Source organism: Typha angustifolia, chromosome 13, assembly GCF_048772165.1.
Source record: "Typha angustifolia cultivar Huaian chromosome 13, ASM4877216v1, whole genome shotgun sequence".
In the NCBI taxonomy this organism is placed as follows: Eukaryota; Viridiplantae; Streptophyta; class Magnoliopsida; order Poales; family Typhaceae; genus Typha; species Typha angustifolia.
The window spans coordinates 15,384,361-15,401,767 of record NC_133251.1 but is presented as its reverse complement, the minus strand read 5'-3'; the positions used below and the strand labels follow the sequence as shown (position 1 = coordinate 15,401,767).

Sequence of the window (17,407 nt, the reverse complement as noted above, 5' to 3'; positions counted from 1 at the left end):
GCCCAATTTAGCTGGCCCAGCCGCGCTACATGTCTTGTTTTACATAATTGCCACTAGATTTTTTTAAAATATATTAATTGCCTCTATATTCTTGAAAATATTACTGAAATTATTGTGATCTTTCGAAAAATATCATTTGTTAATTAAATCCAACTAATCAGGATTTAAAATGAACTTAGATTAAAGGAAGATTATTTTGCTCTCGTCTAGATTATTTAACAAGCTTCAAAAGCTATCTAATATAAACCATAATTATAATATATATTTTTGTGTTGTTAATTTTTAACATAATTTTGTTAGAAGTATTATTATGAATATTCTGTTAAAAATAAATCTTATTGGCCATTCTGGAAGAGTTAAAATAAGTCAGTGATCGTAGTGATATCTTAAAGCCATTTTTCATATAATTACCTAGGAAAAATAGCCATTTTCATATATTTACCACGTATTAAATAAATTAATAGGGACTGTTTTTTTTGTCAGTGTCTTCCTTCTCTTAATAAAATTATGTTATATAATTACTCTTCTCTTTTCTTGAGAAGTGAATCGAATGCCTTCAAAGCTTCCATTTTATTGAAGATAAAAAAGAGATTGTCGCATCTCTCTGTTCTCTAGTCTTCTCCCCTGTTGTGCTCCCTCCCTCTCTCTCTCTCTGCCCTTCGTTCTCTATACCTGACGCGGATCGAGGGGACCACCGGTCGTTCTTCGCATTTTGGCAGCTTTTGGGGATTCTAATCGTTGCTTCAGAGGCGTTCGATCCTATCCTCCGTACCCATTTGTCAACTCTTACAATCGGAGGAAAAAGGAGCTGCCCTTTTGTTCGATTCCTTCGCCCAAACTTGAGTTCCTCGTTCTTCCTTCCCTTTTCTTGGATTTCTTTCGAACCTGTTCATCAAGTTTAGGTTTTCTTAGTAGAGGAGTATAGTTTTGGTCAAATTTCCACACAAAAAAAAGCTTCTTTCCTCGTTTTTCAAAGAGATTCGGGTCTTGGCATCTCTCTGTTTGAGATCGTAATCGGGTTTGGTATTCTTCCCCTTGCTCGTCCTAGAAAGGTGGTCGCTTGGAAAAAAAAAAACAGATTAGGCTTACAGGATCAAATACTTATGGAGAAGGATAAGTCCTCGGTCCAAGGAGGTGGTAGTGCTGGCGGTTTGCCACCTCCGTCTTCTCGTTATCCGGCCTATGGATCCTCCTCGAGCGGGTTCTCGGTGATGGGAGATCCCTCGCCTTCTTCCTCTAGCCCAGCTCAAGAATCAGGCCATTTCGGCCATGCCGCGCACCAGAATGCTGGGCACTATAGCCACGACATTAGTAGGATGTCCGAATTCCCTACAAGAAGTCCCGGTCACCGTCGGGCCCACTCAGAGATCCTAAGCCTTCCGGATGACCTAAACTTTGATAGTGATCTTGGGATTGTGGGGTCCCATGATGGCCCATCATTGTCTGATGAGAACGATGATGAGCTCTTTTCTATGTTCATCGACGTGGAGAAGTTCAATTCTTCTTGTGCGACATCATCGGGGTTCTCTGAGGGTGAGTCTTCGGGCACAGCGGGTGTTCCTCCATCTAGTGCTGCCAATCCTCCTCCGAGGAATGAGAGCGGGGTCTCAAGTTCTAATGAGAGGCTAAGACAAAGGCACCAGCACAGCCAGTCTATGGATGGTTCCACCTTGATTAAGCCAGAGCTGTTGGGGCCAATTGGGGAAGGACTGCCACCGGGGGAGGCGAAGAAAGCAATGTCAGCTGCTAAGCTTGCCGATTTGGCCCTCGTAGACCCAAAGAGGGCGAAGAGGTTTGAGTTGTTAAATTGCTTACTTCTTTAACAGCATTATTGAATAACTAATCCTCCTTGGAGATAGATTTTGAATGAATCATTGTGTGAACATATGATTCTTTCTTTATTTTTTTTTTTCTTGTTGTTAACTTTAAATTTGTGAATTTAGGTTGCTTGTTTGTTGTACAACAGAATGCGAAAATCTTTTATTCATGACTTCACAATTTCTTCATTCACACATGTCTAGTTACTATCTTCTCTGCTTTTGTAATGAGAATAATATTTTGACATCAGCAGTGAGTCCCTTCTCAACAATGAAATCTACTTCCAAATACCCAAGAACCTATAATTTTGCATACTGAATGAGGCATCTAGCTTTGAAGCTCGTATTCGTCTGTGATACAGAGGATTGACATTCTTGTGGATAGCATGCCTTTATTTTGTTAAATATGTTTCTGCATCTCTCAGTAATTCTATACATTACAATGGAGAATATCTCTCTATCAGATAAGGATTAGCTTATATTCTTGTTCTTTGCATATTCATTAATGGGCATTGGCTATTACTCCTCTTAAAGTTAATCTATAAGATGCATCAGTAGGTCTAATGTAAGAATTTCACAATGCCTCACTATACCTCTTTGAGTCACAACAACTTGTTTTTTGTTCTGTTATATGTCCCAAGTGACAACCATGTAATATGGTTAAAGTAAAGCAATTAGGACTGTACGTCATCGTGGATGAGATGAGTTACAGTTTATATTCATTATTCATCTTTCACGCAAAGGTGTCCACTGCACCATTATACAGTTGGACAGCTATAGGCCTGTAGCATGACATATTATGTCAAGTGGTGAAGCGAATCTTTACTTTAATGCCTTTGAAACATTGATAACTAAAAATACAAGAAAGCTCCCTATCCTTTTCACAATGTTCCAGTTTCTTTCTTGCCCTAGTACTGGTATTCTGCTCAACTAGAAACAACTTTTAGTTGATGGATTTCATTCTTCATGTTATGCTGTCAGAAGAGACTTGGTGATGTATTTTGATCAGTAGATATATATATATATAATATTATGTTAAATATGAATCTAGGCACTATCGAAGGATTAGTCTTTGAGAGAAAGAGAATATCATGTAGGTATGTATATACATGACACTGTATTTGGTGCCCCAGCTTATTTATCTTGAAATTCAAATAATATGCGCTATTAAATTCTTGAAGATTTTCAGCTTTCCTTCTACATGATTTAAACACTAATGTGCACTTTGTTGGGATCTTATAGGATTTGGGCAAATAGGCAGTCAGCTGCAAGATCAAAGGAGAGAAAAATGCGCTACATTGCTGAACTGGAGCGAAAGGTCCAAACCCTGCAAACAGAAGCAACAACACTGTCAGCTCAATTGACATTGTTACAGGTAGATAGGTTCCTCTGTTAATATATGGAATTATGACCGAAGAAGGAAAAGAAGTGGAAAAAAAAGTTGTCCATTTTCACTCTGTGTTTTATGTCATTGTTACTGGCTTGGCCTATTCGATCAAAGTGACACACTCAGCTGATTATGATGCGCCCTCCTCCACTATTTTCCCTCCAGATTGGCAATCACCTATGTTATTGAATCAAAAGGAAATATAGAAAGTGCATAAACATCGAAAAATATGATATGCATAGAAGGTAAAGAATGAGGTATAAAATATTCTTGGCATTCCTTAGTAACATAGTGTATTTTATGCTTCCTGACATGGAGTCCATGGAAACATGGGATGGGAAACATATTCAGAATTTTCCACAAGTGAATATTTGAAAACTTTGTTTCTTTTTCTTGTCAAGCAATTTGTTAACTTGAATTTATATTACTTACCTAGTAAAATTTCACCGTAGGCTAGTTACCTAGATTGACCGAAATGCTCATTTGCCTGCAATGGCAGAGAGACACTACTGGGCTGACAGCTGAAAATAGTGAGCTGAAGCTGCGTCTACAAGCAATGGAGCAGCAAGTTCACTTGCAAGATGGTAAGTCCTTTCATTATATGTGGTAAATCACCTGTCTTGCTACACTGTATGCTATCAATGTTGGCATGATGACATTTGTCACAACTCTTTTGGTATCCAGCTTGTTGAGTTCGAGCTTTAACTTCACTTGTCCTGGAAATGTTGATTGTCATAGCAAGCATTTAGGACCATTGTTACCTCTTTATGCTTAATGTATATACAAGCCTATTTTCTTGTATTACCCTGAATGGCTATAAATTGACCGGCGAAGCAATGGAGACACCAAAGCATAATTTTCTTTATCTCCTACGTTTCCTTTACTCCTCCCTTCCTGCTGATTCACTGCATCTTCTAAGATACATTGTGTTGGAAGGTTTCGCCATATTCCACTCTAGGAAAAATCTAAGTGATTGTTGCATACTTCCATAATTCATTAGCAATTGCTTGTGTGCTCAAAAGTTGAAAGATTTATATCCAGTGTTGTTGTTTTAGCTTTAAATGAGACCCTGAAAACCGAGGTTCAGCGGCTGAAGATAGCAACGGGGCAGACTGTGAATGGTGGATCAATGATGAACTTTGGACCACACTCATTCGGAGCGAGCCAGCAATTTTATCACCATAATCAAACGATGCAGTCAATGTTGGCAGTACATCAACTACAGCAACTCCAGATTCATCAACAGCCACTGCACCAACATCACCTTCAGCTGCAGCGGCCTTCTCATCCACAGCAGGCTCAGCAGCAGCAACAGACACCTCCGGATCTCAAAATGAAGGGACCAATGACAACTCAAGACCAAGGGGAAGAGGGAAAATCTGATACCAGTCGAACTTAACGAGTGATGGGAGACATGGTCATATGGCAGAGTTGAATCTGTTAAATCACATGCCTATGGTTATTCATCGCCAAAGACTGCTAAGATTACTTAGAAAGTTGAGGTTGATAAGATTTAGATGCTTTACCATTTGTGTTTCTTCTTCATCAGTTTATGATCTCAAAAACTTTCTTGGATCACCAGAACTTTGCTCCACTCTTCGAAGGTGAACTTCGATATGTGTTGATTAGTCAGCGGCATTAATACACATGAGAGTGACTTTATTTGTTGTACGGGCAGACTTGAACCTTTAAGTAGTTATTGATTTTGTGTTGATGGATAGGAACCGTTAGTTTCACTATTCCTTTTTTTCTTTTCTCTGGAGAATTCATTAGATGCAAGTTGTTTGTGTAAAATATTTGTGGATCAATCATCAAGTAGGATTTTATTGGAGATGGGTTTTAAATAGTGGAGAGGCCAGGGAGATGTTTTGATTGTGATCTGTGATATGAGATATGTTATAGCATTTGGTGCATTATTTCCGCTGCCCTTAGATTAACAACTTCCACTAAAAATGATACATGTCTAAAAATTGCAATTTATTGCCCATGCTTCCATCATTCATATTTCAGCTTATGTGCCGGAAGGCAATCTATTTTAGAGCTCTCACTGAATCGAGTCATTTGCAGGCAAATTTACTTATCTCGAAGGTTTTGTGAAGCAGACTCCTTGCATTAATTTGAGATTTATTCAAAGGAAACATATACTAAGAATCTTTCAGTGATATATCAAAGAAGTTATTACATAAATGACTCAATTTTGCCTTCAGATAAATTAAGATACTTTGACTCTCAACTATCCTGTGTGAGCTAAGCACGTTTGACAGCACCTCCAGCTGCTGAAATCCTTCAAATAGCATTTTGATCCTATAAAACAAATAAAAATGTGCATATGAAGATAAAAGTAATCACTCCATGGAGATCACTCATGATTTAGTTCTCATTTCCCATTCCATACTTTCTAGGGTGTGTACCAGTCTGTTGTGCAGGATATAAGCACTTGTGCATAGTAAAGTTCCTATGCATAACAACAAGAACGAGGCCCTACAGAAGTATGCATCCAAACAGAATTATTGGAAGAACAAAAACCAACAAAATATGGCATCCAAAAAGAATTATTGGAAGAACATAAACGAACAAAATACAGCTCACAGGACAATAAATGTCATTTGTGAAATTTATTAGTAGTAGTTCAACATGCCATGAAATGTCAAACATAGCTATTTCAGCTTTATCATCAATTTGTAAACTGAAGAATTTAGATGTTCCACCAACAAAATATCACAATTAGAACATCAGGTGATCTGTGAGTTTTACATGCCAAGTCAACCTCCAAAAGGAGAGTATGATTCAGCAAAAGTGATGCATATCACAAAGCAACCTTAGCTGACCAAATACTGTGATAAATCTGTACACTGATCAAATACTGCACTGACAATGAGGAGACCCTGTTGGAATTTTTGGCAGTTAAAAGCTTAAAGCTGTGTGTATTATACATGCATCCGGAAAAGTGTGAATGAGTTGATTCCCAATATGGGGAGAAGATACATCAATCAGACTAAGATAACCACAAGATCAGATTTATAAGCTACACAAGAGCTGCACCTCTACTAGAAAGTGTATTCATCTGTGAAGTTCCACCATTAGTAGAAGCAACAAACCCTACAGTAGGTAGTGAGTTATCTGCAACTGGCTCGATCTCTATGAAACTGAAGTCAAAAGCCCCAGTGCGCTTCAGGCTCCATATAAAGACCAGAATAATCCATCCAAGCATTGAAACCGCCCAGTAATTATTCATTCCATGAATTAAACCCCAACCTATTGAGTAGCCAACAACAATTCCCGATAAGTGGCCGATGAAACTTGCTTGTGGAACAATAATGGACGTAAAGATTAGTGACTCAAAGGGTGCAAAGCTGATTGGCAGAGAAAGAACTCCAAATAAATTCAACTTTGAAGAGGGCTGCTTCACCGCAAGTATAGTCATCCACCCAAAAACCACACACGAATAACCAACTGCCGTCACTCTCCTGAAATAATCCAGTTTGAACTTCTGAATTAGCAGATGATAGATCCCAAGAACTAGCAACCCGGATAACACGACCATCACAAGAGTGTAATGCAAATAAAACTCTACGCCGAGACCCATGTTACCCAGCTGCTCTATGACCCCGAGGCTCCACAGTGCACTCATGTTAAAAACTAGATGAACAACACTGATATGGGAGAATGCGGATGTAATTATCCTCCAGTAATGCCCTTGAACTGCTGCTTCATAACTCAAACCTACATCAGCATAGCCAATATTCTTCTTTTGAATGTAGAACCAAATGGCAGAGCATATTCCTATCATGCTACTAGTCACCGGCTTCTGCAAAACCTCATAGATAAGCGGCTTTCCCATCTCTCCAAGGTCAAACTAATTCTTACAAATAGAATCTCCAACGAATTCTCAAACTGTATCAGATCAAAGTCTACACCTTTACAAGCACAAATTAATCTCAAGCGTCTGCGGCAATTAACTCAGCATCCAATGGTGAAGAATTATTGAATCCAACCACCAGCCGAAAAAAATTTAAGCCTCCTTAGATCAAAGAATCTGCTCAACAATCACAAGAAACCCATAAAGAACACCGTATATTCTCATTCTACACTTGTGGCTACGAATTGGAAAAAATAAGACGGAAAAAATCACGAGACGTAGTTAATCGATTGAAAGTCAAGAACGCAAACGAAACGAGTCGAAAGCTTGCATCTTTATGGAAACAAAGAGCGAAAGGCAAATGGGGAATCTAGGTTTCTTGCAATAGGTAGTTGATCTTAGATGGGATCTTGGTTTACCTTCCTGAGTCGAGGTGAGCCGCGACGCTGCCCTAATGTTCTTTTCTGGATCAACGTGGAATAATTTCTATCCTTCTCCCCCGTTCCAGATTTGGAACCGACCCGGATCCAGAGATTTCTTTAAACAAGAGAAACCGAACCATAGCGGGTTTGGATACTATCACATCCGATCCGATTAGGCATCCGAATTTTTTCCGTTATGGTATTGTGGACGACTTGCATTCATCTACAATATCGCTAATTCATTTTTAATCTATATATTCACGTTAGAAATTAGATTAAAATGGATAATTTTTACCACTATTTCATCTAAACCTGATCGTTTTTTTCTTTTGCGTCAAAAGAGAAATAAATTAAAGGTTTTATTTTCTTTTAATTTTTTGCATACATACCCTTAAAAATATCTTATACGTTGTTGTGTGGCAAACTATAGTTTACTTCCATGATTTATCCTAATTTTAATTTATTTCTTTTAATTTTAAGCGTAAGCACTTAACCCACTATGGTCTATATTAACTTGCGACTAGATTGACCACTATAGACTGTAGTTGGTCGGGTTCTACAACTAATCACAGATTAATGAATTTGAATCCACTTATAGAGGCTGCAAGTGATATCTAATATATTTTTCTACTAGAGCGCTAAGTATATAATTTTAATTAAGTGTTTAAATTTAAAGTACAAAAAGATAAATATCAAAAATAGATCCAAGTTTTGTATATATATTATTTTAATAGAAAAATGAATAAATTTTACCTCTAACATTCATGCTTCACTAGGGAATTGAATCCATAATCTCAGACTGCTAGTTGATAAAGTGTAAGTCACTCTAAATTAGATTATTATAACTACAAGTTACAAACTTTTAGATATATATATATATATACCACATCCACACCACATTATGCATTTCTCTGCCTTCCTTTATGACTCCTGAAGTAACGGAAAGCAACCATATCTCCTCTAACCTTCACCAACACAGTGGAGCCCATGGGGCACGTCAGGGTGCTAAACCAATTAGAGGCTGACATCTCAGCATGCATAGAGGTCCATAGTAGTACTATATTTATCAATAAACTAGTGGAGAGTAGTCGGTGCAACCATTGACACCAACCGGTCTATTTCTATCGAGTGTGGTTGAACCACTGACCATATCATCTTGCACCCATAATTCCATATGTATATATACTAACTACATACTTGGGCCAAGTCATATATGCATGCATTCTTCACATCTACTTGTTATGCTAACAACAAGAAGAGTGCTCCCCATGGCCGAATTCCGATGGCCGGAGCCGGACTCCGGTGACGCTCATCTAGTCCCTCGCTCGACGGCGATGGCCAGCGATGTGGTATACGCACCTCGCGCTCGATATGATTATACGGTGAGGCAGGCGTTTCTGCGGAGCTATCACTTCTCCGTCCGAGAGAGCTTTGGCGACTGGCTGAAGAGGAGCATAAGGGAGGCCGGCGAGACAGGGGCGGCGGCGATATCTGATGTTTTTGACCGGATGTTCGACGGCAGGCTTGGCATGAAGGTGTTCAGAGCTTTAAGCTCAATGGATCCCTTCAGGTGTTTTGCTCCAAAGCATAGATCTTGCATAGATGACTTTCTTTAAAGTGCATGTTAAGAGAGAAATTAAAAAAAAAAAATCAAGGGGTCCTGTCGTTGTTGGACTGTGATCTTTATTCGTGTTTGCTTTTGAGTGTTCAATGTATACGATATGGGAATTGATCGATGCATATATGATTTATAGAGTCTGAGTATTAAAAGAGGATATGGACTGGTAAGAGATTTATGTAGTAAAATCTAGCTCTATCACTGGCTGTAACAAATGAATACAATAGTGAATACAATAGTGTCGAGAGCTAGTACTATCTCCAACTACATACATAGGAAAAAGAAAAGAATAAAATGGAACAAAATGATGGAGTACTACAAGGTAAGAGAAGCATGTATATATGTGTACTATGGCACCACCAAGGGGTGGATCAATCCCTCCTCCATAGCTTCACCTCAAGAACAACGCTACAAAGAACCCAAACCGCGAGGAAGATGCCGTAGAATACGCTCCAGGATGATGATTCGTGGGCGAGCGACAGCCCCAGAAAGACGTTGGCAACGGCGAAGATAATCGCCGCCCGTCCGATGTTGTGGTGGTACCAATTCCAGTATCCCCTGATCTTTGAGGACTTGTCTGGGCGTATCAGGAATGCCAACACCTGAAAACAAACACACAAGTAATTACTATTAATCAACAGTCTTATGTATCAGGATAGTTGCAACTCGTAATTAGTAGGGCAGGATCAACATGACGCTCTCCAACTACTTTTACCTAACATAAAGTTAGTCAAGAGTGGTTAAATCCCCTGTTTCTTAATTGATGATCATGCTAAGCATAACAGTGTACATGTATGTTGAGTTAGCTATTATACCTAACTTTGTAAACAATCCATATATCCCCAACAACATTAATCTTGCTGAATTTACCTGCAAACATCCACAGACCAAGATGGTGATCCCTAGGGCTATATGGGCGCCGATGTTGCCCGGGCCGTCGTCGCCGAGGCTGAAGCCGGCGATCGCGCCGGCTACCCCGAAGACGAACCCGATCCCTTGGATTGAGATGTGGGAGTAGAACCAGAAGGGATCACGATGCTTGAAGTAGCGAGCCATCACAATCCCTACAGGCATCAGAATTCCCCATCCGAACGCTGCTAGGAATCCATGCCATCTCTTAGTCCCAAACGTAGATCCAGCGTCTGAGACCACACCTGCATGTATAAATACCTAAATCAATGGCAAGCTAATGCTTCCATGCAACAAAACTAGAGTTTATCTTATAGTAAAAGGTTCAAAGGCCATGTGGATATAGGATAGGTAGATAAATTGATAAATAGATTTTAATACCAAACTCACTCACCAGTAACATAGTTAATGGAAGATGAGGCCTCATTAGAGTGCGTCATGAGACGGTTGTCCGACGACGGCAGGTTGTTCTGTGGACCGACGGCGTAGATCAAGTAGGGCTGTGGCTGCGCAGCTGTCAGCTGGAAGGCGAGGTAGAGCCGCGACGAGCTTTTCACGATCAACGTGGTGTTCGGTACGAGTTGCAGGCTCCCTTGGTCCGGCGGGCAGCTGTCGGAGCTCATCCCCCCAAGACTGTACTGCTTCGCAATCCCGACTCCGCTGCCGGTGACCCAACCGGCGACCGCGCTGCTCCCGACCATCCGGCCGTCAGAGGAGAAGCCGACGGAGATGTACGTCCCCGTGTCGGGCGCCGAGAGGACGAAGCTCCAGGTGTTCGTCGCAGTCCTAGCGTACTACAAGTAACCAATATTGGCAAGGTTAGTACTTCTTTCTAGACATTTTATTAAACACGTAGAGTTCTCTCGAATTTAACATATACCCTCATGATGAAGTGTTCCGAGGTCCATGCAGGGAAGCAGTTGAAGGAGGAGGTGTTGAAAGGGATGAGTTGGCTGACGGCGAGGTTAGAGGAGCAGGAGTCTGATTGAGAGCTCACAAGGGAGAAGGAGAAGAGGAAAAGGAAGAGGATGGTGATGGAAGAAGAAGAAGAACAAACACAATTCTTCCTCTCCATCTCCATCTCTGTTTGTGTTGATTTCTCTGTGACAAATTGAGTCAATCTTTTATAGGAAAGTGAAGGATTAGAATAATATAAACTCTAACTAAGGAAAATGTTAAGAAGAAGATGAGTGGTTGAGCCTTTGAGGGTGGCCACAAACCATTATATATATATGATTGTGTACCTATAGATTTCTTTTGACTTTTATTCCAATGTGATCAGAATCCAGCATATGATCCACAAAGACAAGCAATATTGTCGGTCAAATTACATTGATAAAACACCCTAAGTTTTACTTATTATTATTATTATTATTCACACTATACCATATTAATATATCTAAAAAAATAACCCTCTATATCTTCAACTTAATTGTTTAACCTCTATGTGGTTCAGATCAAAGTGCAATTGTTTGCCCATACATACATATTATCCGACAAGTTAGTAATGTTAAATAATTTCAATAGTATTTTTTGATAAAAAAGTTGATATTAATAATTCAAGTGTGATCAATTAATGGTTAGTATCGTTATATATAGATGTAAAAAATAACAGTTACACTTTACTTTAAACCACGATAGAGCTAATTGCTCAAGTTAAAATTATATGAATTATTTATGATTAGATAAAATCACATTAATAAAATGTAATTTGCCCTTCTTTAGTTTGACTCCAATTAATTTACTTTTAATGCTTAAAATATATTCAGAATTAGCTTTACTCTAACAACAGTTGCAAAGAAAAATATTTATTAAAATAAAAAATAGTTTATCTTAATTATAAAAAATTATTCAACATACAAAGTTATTATATATATGTAATTAATTTAACTCATGGTAGTCGGTTAGTGTGTCATAAATATAATCAAAATATAGAGTTCTTTTTAGTAAATCTTGTTTAAAAAGGAAAGCTTGTTATGATGTCACATCATATAAATGATTGCATATAAAAGTTAGCTTTACACATCATGTTCTAAGAAGCTTCTTTGAGGTAATTGTTGGAATACTATATTAGAAGATGGAGTCTATTAAACCAAGAGTATAGAGTTATAAAGTGGTCTGCAAATAATATATATATATATATATCTACAGACCAATTTAAATGTGGCTAGATTTGTTTCACATTTCTTTGTCATCTTTGTCAATGGCTTCCATCAAAACCAGCCCATTGTTTTGAAGGAAAAAAGAAAGATTTAATCATGCTGGAGTATTCGCTTCTTCTTGATGTGAGACTAAAAATTCTATTCATTGCCGTGTGGAGACCACGCGCTCTAGTTGACTATCTCTAGAATAAAGTCTATTACTGTACTTATCTTAATTATCCTCATTTCATATTAATTATATAAAAAATTATTATTTTTCTATAGAGAGAGAGAGAGAGAGAGAGAAGCATTAAGAAAAGAAACACTTCTCTTATCTGGATGCTTGGTTAGTCTCATAATTAATGACTTTGAACTTGGCAAATTAGATGTTATAGGTCTACAACTACTATTTACTAACTTTCTTCTAGAATCACAATGAAGTATTAATAAAAGATGGATAGTTTCTTTTTAGCTCCTTTTGTGCCAAGATTTTATGTGAGCAGTCTACCCTTTTTTGACTTCCTATCACTATTTTCTACTTTGTTTTATGATTCCAATAGTCCCTATTGGCTATTTGGCATATTGGTAGCTCAATCTCAAAGAAAGAGAAGGTTCGCATTTATATTTTCAAAAGTATTTACTGTAGATTGGAACTCAGGATGCATGTTGATAGATATAATATTAATGAGTGTGCAAAGGTGCAACTAACACTCATCTCCCACAAGAACTTTCCATCAAATTATAATGGCTGTCTTAAAATATAGACATCTGGTGGCATTGCTTACTAAATCCTCTTTGGCCATTCTTTACAAGGGGGGAGAGAAAGAGAGAGTATCAGTAGGAGGAAGATAAGATAGTGTATAATACTTCACTTGTTCAAGGTAGTTGAAGTTGGTGTTTGCACTAATTAATTGGTGGCAAACATCTATACTTATCTGTTAAACTTATGTTTTATACTTGATCAATGTATTAGTTGAGCAAAAAAAAAGTCATTAAGATAAAAAATTTGATTTGATAACTTGCCGTAACTTTAACGTTATTAAATAAAGATATTTTTTATATTTTATACTCGAACAATGCTCCTTATTTTAAACTTTAAAAATAAATTTAATATAAATAATTAATCCAAAATTTAAATTCAGAAATTCTGATGGAATACCATATTAACTGGTTTCACATAAAACTCCTGAGATATGATTACAAAAGACATTCTTATTTTATTCTTTTGCTTGGAAGAGTCTTAGTTGTTTGAGCCATTAGCTTTGCAACTTAAAAGAAGTCTTTCCTTCCCATGTCATGACTCATGAACTCTATCTTGGAAGGATTAACAGAGAGAAAAAGAAGAAGTTTAAGTCTTATGAGAGCCTGGGAACTTTCTTTTTATTTAATTTTAATTCTCAGCTTTGGAAGTTAGAAGAAGTCTTGGTTTCTCATGTCACAACTCACAACTCACAAGAAATTAATTAAAAAGGTAGTAGTTGAATTGAGTCATTGTGTACGTGTAGATTAATATCTATTATCTCTTGCTATGAGGATTGAGGAACCCACGCGCCTTTAATTTAATTGATGCGATTGTGGAAACTTTGACTTGTTTCATATTAATTTCTCAAAAGATTTATTAAAAACATTCAATCAATTGTTTTTATTATACGTTCATCATTCAACTATGTACTTAATTTAATATAAAATACCGAGTCATTAGTTTTATCAATTGTCAGATGCTATATAGATAAGTTAAAAGTCATTATAAATGCAAATTGATCGTAATACTCTTGAATAAATTTTTTAAATTAAGATTAAAAAAAATTAAACAAGATAGTTACCCAGATGTGATCAATTTCGTGGGAGTCTACCTCTTTAATATTATAAACATCTTCCCAATAATTAGATGCATGTTTGAAAATTTTTAATTTGATCTGATAAGTGACCAAGTTTTGGCGATTCACCCAAACATATTCATTCTTTTGGAAAGAACAAATCATGTAGACTAGAATCATATCACAAAACTTATATATATATATATATATATATATATATATATATATATATATATATGTAACAAATAAATTATAATAGTGGAATATGTACGTATACAAAAGAGTAACTATGGTATGAAGTATGCTGTAGTACATGTATATGTATACAATGGAATAACAAATAGCATCAAACATAACAAGCAAATTAATTCTACCAAAAGTAACAACAACAAAAAATAAAAGTAAAAATGCTACATCCACCCAGAAGAAGATTCAATCAAGCATTCTTTCGCCTCCACTCCTCCAAAACAAGGAAGATGACTGCGAAACACCCAATGAAGATTCCATACACATAGCTCCATTCTTTCCCCTCTCTTGCAATATATAATCCATAGAAGATATTCCCAATTGCACATACGATCACAAACCTTCCAACATAGTGATGGTACCAATTCCAATATCTCCTCATCTTTGAATCTTTACTTGGCCTAGCAAGTAGTGCCAGAACCTGCACAGAATTTTTAATTTAGCTTGCAAATTAGCTCAAAGTTGTTCAAGTTTAGGAATTAATTCTAAGATTATGTACCTGTAGAGACCCAAAAACCAAGATGGCTAGACCAAGTGCCTTGTGAGCGTCGACCGAGGAGCCCTCGTCGTCGAGCCCAAACCCGATGATTAGGCCAATTACACCCAAAATGAAGCCAATTCCTTGGACCAGGATGTGCGAGTACAACCAGAGAGAGTTGAACTGTTTAAGGAAGCGAGCCATCGCCATACCGATCGGCATTAGTATTCCCCACCCGATCAAGGCTAAAAGTCCATGCTTTCTTTCTGAGCTCAGTCCCGAGAGTGCGTCGTTACTTGTTGTTGCTGCTGTTGTTGATGATCCTTCTCCCTTTTTTGTGCCGTCGTCTTCTTCCCCTTGTGTATTTTCTGATTCATGCTCGCCATTGTCACCATCATCGTCGTCGTCACCGTCACCTATATATATCACAAAAATTATTATTATCATTATTATTATTATTATTATTATTATAGTTATTTTAAAAAGAATCTATACTTACCACCATTGGTATTGCCACCCCCACCGCCGCCGCCATTTCCGGAGATATTAATAGTGCCGGTCGCCATACTCCTATGCTGCGGCAAATAACTGCCGGACGACGGCAGCCCACCCACGGCGTAGATCACGTTCCCCAGAGGCTGTCCGGTCAACTGGAATGCAAGAAACACTCGTGAACTCTGAGACACTATCAATGACTTGCCCTGGACTAGACTCAGGCTCCCTTGGTCTGGCGGGCAAGACTTCGAGCTCAACCCGCCGAGGTAGTACTGCTTGACGATCCCCGGCCCGGAGCTCGATATCCACCCGGCCATCGCGCTGCTCCCGACCATCCTCCCGTTCGGCGAGAACCCGATCGACACGTACGATTTCGTGTCCGGCGCCGACAGCACAAAGCTCCATTCATTTGTTCCTGTCTTTGCGAACTGCAACATCCCATTTTGGTGTTATCACAACTTGCTAGCTATTTTATCTACTTATTATATAACAGTATATATATATATATATGTATGTATGATTATAGATGGAAAAATGAAGCAATTAATATATATGAGTACCCTAAGAATGAAATCTTCTGAGGTCCATGCAGAGAAGCAGCTGAGGCCAGTGGTGTTGAAAGGGATGAGATTGCTGACACTTAGCTTGGAAGAGCAAGAATCTGACTGAGAGCTGACACAGCAAGTGTAGCTAATCAGTAAGAAGAGAAAGAGAGAGGTATAATGAGAAGGCCTCATCATCATCATCTCCATCACTTCTCCTTTGACACCTTTCAGCTGAGGTTATTGGAATATAAGGCTCTTATTGCAGCAGGGAGATGTTTAGAGGTGGATACAAGAGATGATTTGAGAAACCATGGGCTGGCTAGCTTTGTGATGTCTATCTCTGTGACTAGATGGAAGTCCATTTAAATAGGCAAGTTGTGTTGTGGGTGGATAGCTTCCATGTTAATTAAGTTATTTAATTAACTAATTTGTTGTGTTAGAATAGTTCATGTTTATTTAACTATTTGTGGACCCTAATGGTAGATAAAGTTTCCCACATCAAGCATTAGGAAGTACAATGGAATACTTTAATAGGGGATGTACTACAACCATTGACATTGTGTACCTAAATGTGTTACTTATGCTAAGTGTCTATTTTCATTACTGTTGAAGTCTTATGCAAGAAACACAAAGACCTTTTTGACAATGATGGTAAGTTTGTAAACTAATCAAAATAATAGAAAAATAAAAATAATTAATTTTTTCTATATATATATATATATTAGACAATTAGATTAGATCTTTCACCCATGATATTTACCATCTGTTAGCCGACAATAATAAGGGTGATGTTAAGAGAGTATTATAATCTAATTCTTTTTCGTTAATTTGCCCAGGTGGTCATGATTAAGGTTAGGCTCCTAAGCTTAAAATAAAAATGCCATCTAAATCTTGATAGATCCTATTGATTAGCCCCTTTTGACAATTACACTAAAGGACTTTTTTTTTAATCATATGAATTGTATACTATATATATTTGCTAGTTAGGTTGCTATCTTTTTATTTGGTTGCTTCCCGGCAAAGTCTACGTACATTCGTCCATCTGAATCGAATCACTCGGGATATATTTAAGAAATGTGAATTGTAGACAATCACGAGCTCTTAAAGAACTTTTTATTTATTTATTTAATTTTAGAAGGAGGTGACCAGAAACTTCCTAACTTTATAGATTATTTACTATATATTACTATTTGGTCGCGTGGTCTCCACGTATGTGTGATGTATATATATATACTCCTTTGTACCTAATTCGGTTCCTAATTCTCAAAGAGAGTTCTTCTCTGCAGTTTGTATAGTTGCAACCTGGATTGACTATGCCAATTAATTCTAATAGAGTTGTTAAGTACTTTGTTCATGACCAAGGAGATTATGAGTTCAACTCTAAACCCAAATAATATTGTGGAAAAATTGTTTGGTGGTTGGTGATTGGTGGTTTGGTGGCTTGGTTCGATTCGGTTAATGACTCGGTAATGCGGTTAGCTTGGAAGAACAGTTTGGCAACGTAACGACTTGAAGTAGATTTCGGCAGTATTTGATTCGAAACAATTTTTTGACGACGCATATGTCTTTGAAGCTTACACTAGACAGCTAAAAGCTCGATGAGACATAAAATGCCTCTGTATCTAGAGAGGGTTGGCTCTTTGTCCTGCCTATATCTAGCCTTCGGGCTCATG

The 17,407-nt window shown here is 37.7% G+C and overlaps 4 protein-coding genes across 4 annotated transcripts; 1 reads left to right on the top strand and 3 right to left on the bottom strand.

Annotated features, from left to right (window-relative positions):
• The first annotated feature begins 550 nt into the window (after window positions 1-550).
• Window positions 551-5,035, top strand: LOC140774285 (transcription factor RF2a-like). Its single transcript, XM_073117211.1, has 4 exons — window positions 551-1,792; window positions 3,060-3,192; window positions 3,704-3,788; window positions 4,260-5,035. Exons 1-4 carry the CDS (start codon window positions 1,104-1,106, stop codon window positions 4,601-4,603), a joined length of 1,251 nt encoding a protein of 416 aa, XP_072973312.1. The 5' UTR covers window positions 551-1,103; the 3' UTR covers window positions 4,604-5,035.
• A 705-nt stretch (window positions 5,036-5,740) lies between these two features.
• LOC140773809 (RHOMBOID-like protein 13) lies at window positions 5,741-7,569 on the bottom strand. Its single transcript, XM_073116562.1, has 2 exons — window positions 7,483-7,569; window positions 5,741-7,240 (listed from the first exon to the last, which is right to left on the bottom strand). The coding sequence occupies exon 2, from the start codon at window positions 7,043-7,045 to the stop codon at window positions 6,230-6,232; it is 816 nt and encodes a 271-aa protein (XP_072972663.1). The 5' UTR covers window positions 7,046-7,240; window positions 7,483-7,569; the 3' UTR covers window positions 5,741-6,229.
• A 1,693-nt stretch (window positions 7,570-9,262) lies between these two features.
• On the bottom strand, window positions 9,263-11,144 carry LOC140774229 (cytochrome b561 and DOMON domain-containing protein At3g07570-like). Its single transcript, XM_073117134.1, has 4 exons — window positions 10,893-11,144; window positions 10,407-10,806; window positions 9,974-10,257; window positions 9,263-9,705 (listed from the first exon to the last, which is right to left on the bottom strand). Exons 1-4 carry the CDS (start codon window positions 11,091-11,093, stop codon window positions 9,475-9,477), a joined length of 1,116 nt encoding a protein of 371 aa, XP_072973235.1. The 5' UTR covers window positions 11,094-11,144; the 3' UTR covers window positions 9,263-9,474.
• A 3,090-nt stretch (window positions 11,145-14,234) lies between these two features.
• Window positions 14,235-16,037, bottom strand: LOC140774594 (cytochrome b561 and DOMON domain-containing protein At3g07570-like). Its single transcript, XM_073117655.1, has 4 exons — window positions 15,750-16,037; window positions 15,194-15,617; window positions 14,716-15,110; window positions 14,235-14,637 (listed from the first exon to the last, which is right to left on the bottom strand). The coding sequence occupies exons 1-4, from the start codon at window positions 15,939-15,941 to the stop codon at window positions 14,407-14,409; spliced, it is 1,242 nt and encodes a 413-aa protein (XP_072973756.1). The 5' UTR covers window positions 15,942-16,037; the 3' UTR covers window positions 14,235-14,406.
• Window positions 16,038-17,407: the final 1,370 nt, after the last annotated feature.

Bases quoted from the DNA above. Each gene is read 5' to 3' on its own strand.
- LOC140774285 (XM_073117211.1), top strand. From the start codon at position 1,104: ATGGAGAAGGATAAGTCCTCGGTCCAAGGAGGTGGTAGTGCTGGCGGT. The intron at 1,793-3,059 runs GTTTGAGTTGTT...GGGATCTTATAG, and splicing joins GACCCAAAGAGGGCGAAGAG to GATTTGGGCAAATAGGCAGT. The intron at 3,789-4,259 runs GTAAGTCCTTTC...TTGTTGTTTTAG, and splicing joins GCAAGTTCACTTGCAAGATG to CTTTAAATGAGACCCTGAAA.
- LOC140773809 (XM_073116562.1), bottom strand. From the start codon at position 7,045: ATGGGAAAGCCGCTTATCTATGAGGTTTTGCAGAAGCCGGTGACTAGT.
- LOC140774229 (XM_073117134.1), bottom strand. From the start codon at position 11,093: ATGGAGATGGAGAGGAAGAATTGTGTTTGTTCTTCTTCTTCTTCCATC. The intron at 10,807-10,892 runs GTATATGTTAAA...GGTTACTTGTAG, and splicing joins CGGAACACTTCATCATGAGG to TACGCTAGGACTGCGACGAA. The intron at 10,258-10,406 runs GTGAGTGAGTTT...TTATACATGCAG, and splicing joins TTCCATTAACTATGTTACTG to GTGTGGTCTCAGACGCTGGA.
- LOC140774594 (XM_073117655.1), bottom strand. From the start codon at position 15,941: ATGGAGATGATGATGATGAGGCCTTCTCATTATACCTCTCTCTTTCTC. The intron at 15,618-15,749 runs GTACTCATATAT...GGGATGTTGCAG, and splicing joins CAGAAGATTTCATTCTTAGG to TTCGCAAAGACAGGAACAAA. The intron at 14,638-14,715 runs GTACATAATCTT...AATTCTGTGCAG, and splicing joins TGGTTTTTGGGTCTCTACAG to GTTCTGGCACTACTTGCTAG.